General features: G+C 30.6%; 1 protein-coding gene across 2 annotated transcripts in view; it reads right to left on the bottom strand.

Moving 5' to 3' along the window:
• Positions 1-11,594, bottom strand: part of LOC106872781 (microphthalmia-associated transcription factor) — a 93,575-nt gene that overhangs the window by 12,124 nt on the left and 69,857 nt on the right. The window contains exons 4-5 of one of the 2 annotated variants that reach the window (XM_052967522.1): positions 7,027-7,131; positions 884-985 (exon numbers count right to left, since the gene is read on the bottom strand). In XM_052967522.1, the coding sequence (XP_052823482.1) occupies positions 884-985; positions 7,027-7,131 (207 nt within the window). The remainder of the gene's footprint in view (positions 1-883; positions 986-7,026; positions 7,132-11,594) is intronic. The other variant, XM_052967524.1, reaches the window with a different exon arrangement.

Here is an 11,594-nt window from a genome sequence, read left to right as displayed (position 1 = left end):
TAAACCTTAAAAACAAACACTAGTATACCAAATGTACTAAATAACAATAATAATAATAACAATAATAATAATAATAATAATAATAATAATAATAATAATAATAATCCTTTCTATTATAGGCACAAGGCCTGAAATTTTGGAGAAAGAGGCCAGTCAATTAGGTACTTAATTTATCGACCCCAAAAGGACGAAAGGCAAAGTCGACCTTGTCGGAATTTGAACTCAGAACATAGCAGCAGATGAAACACGACTTAGCATTTCGCCCGATGTGCTAACAATTCTGCCAACTCGCCACTTTGATGATGATGACAATAATAATAATAATAATAATAATAATAATAATAATAATAATAGCAGTAGGTGTATAACAGAGATATTCTGATAATATAAATATTTCATTGTCATTAATATCAACCTAATGACTTCTTCATAGTGGAAGCATAACTCATTTTTTAATTTCTGATTGGTTTATTCCAGAAGAATTTGCAAAAATATTCTTCAATTCTAGCTTAATGCAATAGTTTCACCAATTCTAGTTTAAAGTATTAAATCAAATTTTCTCAAATTCTTCAGATTTCCAATGTTAATTTGCATATTCTAAACCTTAGGTCTAAAAACAGTCTTCACTCTAAGAACCAAAGTCATTTATCTATTTCATATATCTCTAATATTATACAGTATATAAATAAATAAAGTGAAATAACATTTTTAATAACTTACTTGGATATTTACCAGAGAATTACTATCGTGTGTTATTTATTAGTATAATATATATTTATAAAAGATACTGCTCTGTATCATTGAGAGAAAAGTTATTAAGGATAGTTTTTAGAATATATGGGAAGAGTGAATTAGAGGGAGCAATCCAAAAGATAATTTTTACCTTATTATAAACTCTCGTGTCTGGCTGAGAGTTGAATGCCTTGTTAAAATCAATGAAGTGTGCATCCATATTTTCCCAATTGTTAATCACATGTGAATGACCCTTTAAATATACCAATATACTTATAACTTAGAATGGATTGAGAAAGGAAGTTTATCAGGGCAGCAGTGTTTTCTTTCCATTTTAACACTCCTTGAAACTTCAGGCAATATGTTTACATGTTATTTATTACTCATCATAAATATTAACAACGCTGTTTAGTTTGAGCATAATTCAATAATAAAAGCTGAGATATTTTAGTTCATTTGAAGTAATTTTTTGTTAAAAATTTGTTATTTGCTAATCAACATGAAATTTTTTTTTAATATTATTAACCTTAAGAGCTTTTTACATCAACTTTAAGTTGATGAGAAATATCTTTTTTTTTTTTTTTTTACTATGACTGTTTAAGAATTATATAAAAGAAACTTTAATGTTAATTGTTGCTGTTTGCTAAGCATTATTATTAAGGTTACAAGTAATGTGCTCAACAAACACTTACATACACTGACATGTACGCGGTAGAGTGTGTTAATAAAATAAGGATACATAATAAATAAATAACAACAGCAGTCAGAATGTTAGAAATAAAAGTGTTACATTATATTTTTGTTTAAATAATAAACTAGATTAAACAGTTTATTTATGTTTTGTAATAGTGTACGGGGTTATGATGGTTGTAGAAGAAATTTATAATTTTAAAAATACTTATAAAAATAAACATATTCCATTTCATTTTTGTATTTGGTCTGCAAGATTTTTTATGTGAATTTGTGTGTTGCTATGGATATTAGTGTATGAGGAACATTTATGAGAAGAATTTTGGATAAGGGTTTCGAAGAAATTTATTTCTAACAACCCAGGTTAACTATCTATAAGCTGCTACAAGAAATGTAGATCAGTCATTGCTATTAACGAAAGAAAAGACATTATGCAACAAACAAACAAACAAAAACTACTGTCCCAACATGGTTATAACTAAACTGGAGAAAATATATTTGATGGATAAAAGAATTTTAAACATATTTAAATGAATTAATTTGTAATTTTCATATCAAGGTAATGAGAGTGCATGTATTAGGGTGTTGGGATTTGTAAATGTAGGTCAAATGCTCTTTGCTGGGTTTATAGTGTGGCTTAATTGCCAATAGAACCATCACATTTTAAAAAATCTTTACATAAGACCTTTACAAAAAACAAGATTTTTTTAAAACTGCCATACCCTATTATTTGAACTTAACATAGATAATCTGTGATTGATAGATACTTTGAATTAGGAAAAATCAAGTAGAAATTGCAGATTCATAGATTTTTTTTTACTGATTTTTTTTGTTGGGTTGGACAATTTTGAAAGTATTGTATTTGATGGAACATAAGCACTTTTTTCCTCCAAAGAAAATGTCTCAAAAAAACAAAAAAAAAAAAAATTCACCCCAAGTCCTATATGTGAAGTTGGGCCCCTATTATATACTTTAATGCAATAAAAACATTTTTTCCTGAAAATACGTTGCTGAAATCAGGATGTGTTTGTTAAGTCCATGAGTCTTTTTATGCCTTCAAATATGTTATATGATATTTTATATGAATTATTTAGGTAGATAGATTCTCAATGTATTCAAGAGTGACAGAGGTAGGTAGATTCTCTATGTATCCAAGAGACTGACTGAAGTAACCAGAATGCTCCACCCCAGATTTAGTTGAGTCTAAATTCAACTATTTAGGATATATAGGTTTTATTATACATCATCCTATGATACATCTGGACACATGATCAGTGATGTTTTCTAAGGTTATTAAGTATTTCAGATCTTTCAACATGACACACCGTTACCTGGATGACCAAGCCAGGATTGATCAAACCCCAGCTTGTGTCCAGTTAGCAATATTCTGGTAGCACTGCTCCTTCCAGAGCTTGCATCTCCTGGTCCACAGCCTCATTGAAGCAATCTCTACTATGTCCACAATCAATCTGATAGCTTTCTGCCTATTGTCCCCTGTAATGTGAAGCATGCTGTAAGCTCTGCAAAGAGCCTAGTGTGCAATCCCTCTGCATCCTGCCTTGATGGGCTCACATTTTGCTTTCCACCCATTGCTTTGGCACAGTGCTACCAGCGCCTCTTCAATGTGGTCCTCTCATGGAACAGAAAGTTCTAACAGAACCACCTGCTTATATGCTTCTGAGATCAGCACTATAGCTGTGGTTAGAAGAGAAAAAGAAACCCTGATATCTGCGCAAAAGAAATTATCTATTTTTATAACATCAAACTCTCTGCATTCAACAATGTGGAACATAAATAAGGTTAGAATAAAAATTAGTTACTATGGCAACGAAGAAAAAATTCTGAATCCTGAGACTTTCTAGTAAGCGTGCTGAAGAGCATTCCTGTTGCTATGGACAATTGTCTTCAGTCAGCACAGGAATAAACACAAGACAAATTAATTCAGAATGAACAGAGAAGAATATGGTTTTCTTATTTGATTTTTGTTTTCCATATATTTTTCTCTTCTCTACTGAAACAGTTGAAGTCCTATCATCTAAGAAACCCTGGAATTTCTAGCTATGTGGAGAAAATATAATTCTTTAGCTACATTATAAATTGGATTGATAATAGTGCTACAAAATGCCAAAACATATTTAATGAAATATGTTTAATGTTGGAGTAGAAATCAATATTAAATAAACAAATGATATGATAATTCACTTAAGTTAGTTGAACCTAATTTTATTTATATATTTATTATTATTATTATTTTTTTTTCCAAATATAATTCTATTGAATGAGAAAGGATCCAAAGAGATGAAAGACTTAATACCGTATACTGATAGATATGAAAAAACAGAAATAAAAAGAAATTCAGTTATTCACTTAATATCTATCTATCTACTTATATATATATATATATATATATATATATATATATATATATATATATCTATATCGATTGTTATGTTTGCATTAAATCTTAGCTTTCTGCTTCTGAGATGGAAATGTGTGTGTGTGTGCATTTCAGATCTTGAAGTAATATTTCAGAGTAATTTAGATTTCATTTTAATTTCTGAGATGGAATTATAAGTTAAAAATGAAATCATTAATGGTTAGTATAATGAAGTGCAAATAATTACTTGACTACAAATATTATGTGTACACTTATACACAAACATATATGTATGTATGTATGTATGTGTGCATTATATATATATATATATATATATATATATATACACATATGAGTTTGTCTGTGAGTAGCATTTATTATCATAATGTCTATTTAAAAAAAAAATTATTTGTTGTCCCTTATTATGCTCTGGAATGAGAACAAAACAAACATATCAACATAACTACTAGATATGTATACAAGATTGCTGGAATTTAAGAGAATTTCAACAAAGTATCACACAAAACAATTTATTATTTATTTTTCTTGTCAAAAGGTAGTTATTAGAAATGTTGCATAAAAGAACCACTTTTATAGATATTTGGAGGAAATATTCTCTGAACTAACTGACATTTTCTGACATACTGGTCATAGTGTTTAATTTGCTAACATAACTGACATGTTTCTGCTCCCAAACACAAAGGTGGACATTCTCTCTTTCCCTATCATGATACCTTGTTTCATTCTAATAACCATTATTGCTGTTGCTGTTGCTGTTGTTGTTGCATTTTAATGTGTTGATAAAATAGGCACCTTCACCTACTAATCTACTTCATCCAACGGAGATAAACTGAAGAAAATTTGAAGACATAACAAAACATAATCCATAACAAAAGACACCACCTTTCTTCCTTGTCTCACTTCTCAACCCCCTCATCTTCACCCCCATCAGTTAACTAATGCAGCAGCAGCAGCAACATACTTAGAGTAGATTGCTATGTTGACAACCCAGAAGAGGCGACAGGCATTAATTAACTACAACATACTGTAGACAGCTATGAATTTACTTGGGGAGGACCTGCTGTCCTCTGTTGCATCTTTTGGAGTGTATATTCTGACATTCATAATATAAATATATATATATATATATATATATATATATATATATACATACATACATACATATACATAGATAAACATACATATGTACGTATGCACACAGAGGTTTGTGAGCATTCGTACCTATATGCACACAATAAAATACATTGAGAACAGAAAACTATAATAGCTACAAACAATTAAGATATCTTTATATTTCAATGTGTTTTACTTGGTTTTGTTTTGTTTTGTTTTTCTTTAAACACCATTCATTATTAAGGCAACTATAACTAAATAGCCATCCATTTGCTATAATAATCAACACATACTTACACACATGTATAAATTATATGTTTGCATGCCCTCTCTTTCTCTCATGTATATATGTATGTATGTGTGCATATATACATATAAATGTATACATATATGCATACATATACACATAAACACACACACACACATATATACATATACACATGCAAATTTACATATACATATATATGTATATACAAACATATACACCTACATCACACACATACGTATGTATGTATGCATGTATGTATGTATGTATGCATGTATTATAAAGCAAAACAAAGCAAAATACTCGTTTACATCATCTTACATACATTTCATCGACAATAAATATACATCAGTTACATAAGGAAATTCTATAAGCTGACTGCATCATCAAATCTTCAGAGAATGTGTAACTTCCATTAGTAATCTTTAGTATTCATAATCGTCTTTCAACAGCATTTTTATATTAGTTACTGGAATGACTGTTAAATTAGGTTGACCTACACAATTTTAAAGTCCACCTAAGTGAAGCTCAGACTATAAAATGAGCCTTGCTCACAAATTTTCATTGGTTATACAGGAACACTCACGAAATTCTAAATATTGTTAACTTTTCATGCAATTTAAATTCACATCACATTATATAATTATATGAATCTATCTATTTACCTTTCTATCTATATACTGTTTACGTGGAATATAAACAGACATCACTGTTGAAGTGGTGTCAATGTGAAGATACACACACACACACACAATACAGTCACATTGTTGTGAAAAGATGCCATATCTACATAACTCCTCTGAGAAGCAGTTGGAGTACTATATAACTAACAAGAGTTTCTTATTAGCTTATTTAATTCATATACTTCCATTTGGCTGCCTTCCAATGGATATACTACATAACATAAAAATCATCTATTGGTGTCTTGGAAGCAAAATACTTAATGCAAATCTCTTAGCAAAACAACAATACATATCAAAGAAGAAAGATAAAAACACTCATTGAACCAATACCATAATGAAGATGCTTCAATAAACCACTAAACGAATTTATAAATTAAAATGTAAACTAAAAGCTATATAACATTCCAATATGATTATTTTCAAATAACCCACTACACTACACATCACCTGAATTTATACATATGCATAAAAGGACACATATGTATAAAACAAAGGTGTTTTTTTGATGTATCATTCCTTTCCTTTCTGTCATCATGCTTCTTATTCTAGTTTGATAAAGGGTTCACCCAAAATGTCTGTTGACTTCTTTTCTTTTTCATCTATTCAGTATACAATTCCCTGTACATAACTTCATTATTTTGTGTGTGTGTGTGTATTTGTTTACATTTTGTCCATCACTATCTAAATTTTTGTCAGCTTAATGTAATCACTCACTTTATCCATCTGTCCATCTCTTATTCCTCACTGTGCCATTTGTGCTTATTTTGTCTGTGCATATATTTATGTAAAATGCCAGTAAGATTGCGAAACAGAAATATTAGCCAGTTTGTAATCAATGGGTGTAGTTATTTCAACAAAAAGATATAGCAGTAGCTAGTAGGGGATGGGGAGCAGGAGGATAATTATTTGTGCAAAATAACTTTTTTTCTGAAATGTAATGTAGAAAATGAAAAACAGATATGGTAAGAAATATGAAGATTTAAAAGTGACATATATAAGAGACATTATGAATACTTCAATACAAAAACAGAGAATACATATATAGGTGAGTGTATATATATATATATATATATATATATATATACACATGCACACACAATGATTACTGAATACAAGAGAGGTTTTAGGAAAGAATAGATCCTTACCGTTGATGTTAATTGTGTAAGAGTTGGCTCAATAAGATTCAAGTCATTATCTATAGTAGCATCAACAGATTCTAGACTGATTCCTTCAGGAAAAATATTGTCCATCTAAAAATAAAGTTCAATAAAATAAATGAATTAATAAGCAAATAAAGAAGATGAAAACAATATTCTAAGATATTGTTCATAATTTCTTTACTAGGCATGACTGAGGTAAAGCAGCTTGCTTGGCAACTACATGGTTTTAAGTTCAGTCCCACTGTATGGTACCTTGGGCAAATGTCTTCTGTTATTGCCCTTGGGCAATCAATGTCTTGTAAGTGGATTTGGTGGAAGAAAACTGTATATCGTTTAAAATATGATGAAGTGAAAAAAATGGAAAAGGCCTTTACTGTTTTGCAGACAAAGCATGCTGAAAAGATACACATACATCTATGTATGTAGGTATGCAACACCACTTGACAACTGGTGCTGGTTTGTTTACATCCCTGTAACTTACTGGTTTGGCAAAAGAGATCGATAGAATAAGCACCAGATTTAAAATAAAACTGTGTGACACATTGGGCAAGTGTCCTGTACTGTCTTTGACCAATGGTATAAGAGTGAATTTGGTAGATGGAAACTGTGTGGAAGCTCATTGTATGTGTGTGTGTTTGTTCCCCACCACAGCGGCACTTGATGTAGATTGTAATCATCATTTTTAATGTTCATATTTCTATGCTTGCATGGGTCAGATGGAGTTTATTGAGGCAAATAATCTATGGCTGGATGCCCTTTCTTCTGTCAGTCCTTGCCTGTTTCCAAAGCAAGCTAATAATTCCCCATAGTCAGACATTTTTTTTTATAGAATGTTGGAAATGAATGCATGACACCGCTTGTATGACAGTGACACTCATTTACAACTATTACTCAATGTTCAGACAAGGAGACACAAACATACATTGAAAATTAACCAAAATTTAGAACTCGTCTATCACAAGAACATTTTTATTTAAATAAACCCTTAGAGAAGGGCTAGTGATCAAAGATCAACAGTTCCCTCATTGGAACAACATTCTATTACAAAGCTATAAATAGATATTGTACTTTAAATTAAAATACCAATTCTGCTCTGTATCAATAGGCAGTTTTCTTGAGTGAACTCAAAAATGTTACTCTTTATATGCTTATATTAATACAAGAATTTAAACTCATATGTTCAATGAAACTTCTATTTGTATCCCCTAATGCCACAATATAAATGCACTTAAACAGCAAAGATTCTCAAATGCTTTGTTGTTTCTCTTCTTTTTTTTTTTTTTTTTGCAATATTTTTTAGATTTAACTCTATTTCGAAGATTTTGTTATTCCTTATGAACTCAACTTTCAAGGTGAAGTAATACTCACATTACTGTGTTGTTCTATTCAAACACAGAAAAACAGTTCAAATTTAACAATATTTGGATTCTGAGTCACCAAAATACAAAGAATCTAAATGCAAAGAATACCTATTGATGGTATTTTAATATTACCATACTGCTCTTGTATTACCAAAAGTTGGTTAATTCATAAAACGAATCTCGTGATCTACAATTGAACCATCACTCATTGTCAAAGAATAGGCTATTTTCTATTAATGGCAATAAAAATATTTTACCAAATGATAATTTCTAAATTCTTGGAAATACGCAACACACAATAATTGTTATGGTCACATAAAACCAAAGCACATAAATATATGAATGTAAGCAAATACTTCAACTTAATACATTCGCATATTTCTGCCATGAAATTTTAAATTGCCCAAAACCAGTTCAAATTACTACTTCTTATTGCGTAGTTAACATTTAGTAATGAATATCTTTGCTAAAGAGGACAACCAACAAACGCTAGGGCAAGACAAACATCACAAATCATATACGTTATTATTATTAAAAAAATTTAAGCCTGACAGCTGTTTCTGGGATATTGCAAAATATGGGATATCTCATCATTGGAGACAAATATGGAAAATGTGAAGAGTATAAATTAGGGAAATGATAGAATAAAGGAGTGCCATGATAGATCGCTGACCACTACACATATTTTTTTTCTCTCCTTGTTTCTTTCTGTGTTCCTTTCTGTGGAAGGAGCATAGGCTCGAAACGTTAAGGACTTTCTCTATTCCTGGGCGTTATACTAATACATCCATTTGTTGTTTACACCACCTGTCTTCGTCTGTTGTTTTTTCGTTAATTCTCCCTATATATATTTTACCCAGTTTGGGACTAACATTTTGGAATCATTATATTGAATTAGTTCTTAGTACCAGCATTGCTAAGATATTGCAGCTCTAAGTGTAAAATTTTATTTGAGTTTTAAAAGCAAAAGTGTTAATGAATAGTTTTGCTACCTCCAAGATAATAGAGTGAAAAAAAAAACTTATCAACGTGGCAGGAAATATGGTTCTTTAGAAGAATGCTTAACCCATCACCATTTAACCCTTTGGTATTCAGATTATTTTATCAAATATAATGCTTATTTTTTTCACATTGTTTAGAATTAATCATGAATTATTTTGTAGCATTGAGATTTTCATGATGTGATGCTTATTTTTAGAATGATATTGTAGGTTAAGTGTGACAGACTGAATGTGGCCAGTTTTAACATTAAACAAGCAGAATATTTGAGCTGGTTATGGCTGGATTAAATGCTAGAAGGATAAACAGGCCATATCTAGCCAAAATATTCAGTCCGTTTTATGTTCAATCTGGCTAGAACCAGCCTCTCACCCCTACCCTAATAAATTATTCGAAATCATGAAGCCATGAGATAAAGCATGATTAATTCAAAACGATGTAAATAAATAAGTATTATGTTTGAAAGAATCTGAATGTTAGAGAGTTAAGATGTCCAAAGCATATATATATTGGCTTGTCAGATAAATTTGTTCATTTTTGTTTTTTTCATTTATTTTAATCCTTTCTATTATTTAAATTAACATGAAAAATATTTTTATTGTAGTGTTTTATTTCATTTATTTATTTATTTATTCTTGTAGCTCTATTCTTCTCCAACTTTTGTTTCTCGTTTTTGAAATTTGAATAAATTTTACCTCTTATAAGTAGAAAAAATGAATGAATTTCAAAGTCTTTAAACAAGCAAAGAGCACTGGAGACTCATTATCAAAAAATGCTTGAATGGATGGAAAATGAAGAGAAAAAGAGGGATCTGAAGTCCTTAACCCTTTAGTGTTCAGATTATTCTGTCAAATCTAATACCTATTTATCCATATTGTTTTGGATTAGCTGTGTATTATCTCATAGCTGTGAGATTTTTTGTGATGTGGTTCTTCACTTTAGGAATGATATTGTCGGACAGATGCAAGAGGCTGCATCTGGCTAGATTGAACATAAAACAGGTAGAATATTTGGGCTGGATATGACTGGTTTGAATGCTAAAGGGTTAATGTGTAGATCATCATCATCATCATCATCGTTTAACGTCCGCTTTCCATGCTAGCATGGGTTGGACGATTTGACTGAGGACTGGTGAAACCGGATGGCAACACCAGGCTCCAGTCTGATTTGGCAGAGTTTCTACAGCTGGATGCCCTTCCTAACGCCAACCACTCAGAGAGTGTAGTGGGTGCTTTTACGTGTCACCCGCACGAAAACGGCCACGCTCGAAATGGTGTCTTTTATGTGCCACCCGCACAAGCCAGCCGTACATACAATTTTTCTAAATTCAGAATAAATACAGAAAGTCTTTTTGGGTATGGCACGTTTAAATAGGAAAAGGTATGCGGAAAGGAAAAAGAAAAAATACTATGGAAGTCTATGTAAAAAATCTGAATATTAAAAAAATACTCAACCTACCAAAGAAGAAATTATAGGAAATAATGTTATTTACTGATGTACAAAGAAAATTGATACATCATTTATGAATATTTATTCTGATTTGCTGAAAAGTAAACTTATTAATGTCAATAGTAATATCTTTAATGGACAGATAATCTGAATATCTCTAAGTTAAAAACTTGTTTTAAAACATTTAAGCTTCTTTGATCAAGTTTTCAGTTATTTCCCCAATGACTATACTTCAATCATAATTTCTATATTTACTAAGTAGCAAGTCCCCAACATCATAATATTTATGCTATCAGACAAATAAGCCAGCTGATACAAATATGATTAGCTATTCCGAGTTCTCTTAGTAAATACAGCTAGCCAGATGTTGTAAACATTTAATTCCTTTCTTAGTAATAATTTAATCTTCCTCAAACTACATTTTTCAGCTTCTCAACATCTCCACCGATGGTAAATGTATTGCACACAGATTAATACTTTTATCTATCAATGAATATACACAATTGTATGATATACCATGTATTAGACGTATATCTCAATCACTGATTGAGTAGACCATTATTTAAGAAGGCATTCAACACATTACAGATGCAGAGCTGATATTTCTTCTATTAATTTGACGATGCCATACAACTGTGCAATTAATTCAATGCATTCTTGTATTTCTTCAAAGGCTACAAGCAGTTCATACAGAAATCTTAGCTCTCAAGACCATGCTTCTTTTCGTTAAGTGTAACCCCCCCC

This window comes from Octopus bimaculoides, chromosome 4 (genome assembly GCF_001194135.2).
Source record: "Octopus bimaculoides isolate UCB-OBI-ISO-001 chromosome 4, ASM119413v2, whole genome shotgun sequence".
NCBI lineage: Eukaryota > Metazoa > Mollusca > Cephalopoda > Octopoda > Octopodidae > Octopus > Octopus bimaculoides.
The sequence above is the reverse complement of the archived record's forward strand: the minus strand, read 5'-3'. Positions and strand labels throughout refer to the sequence as shown.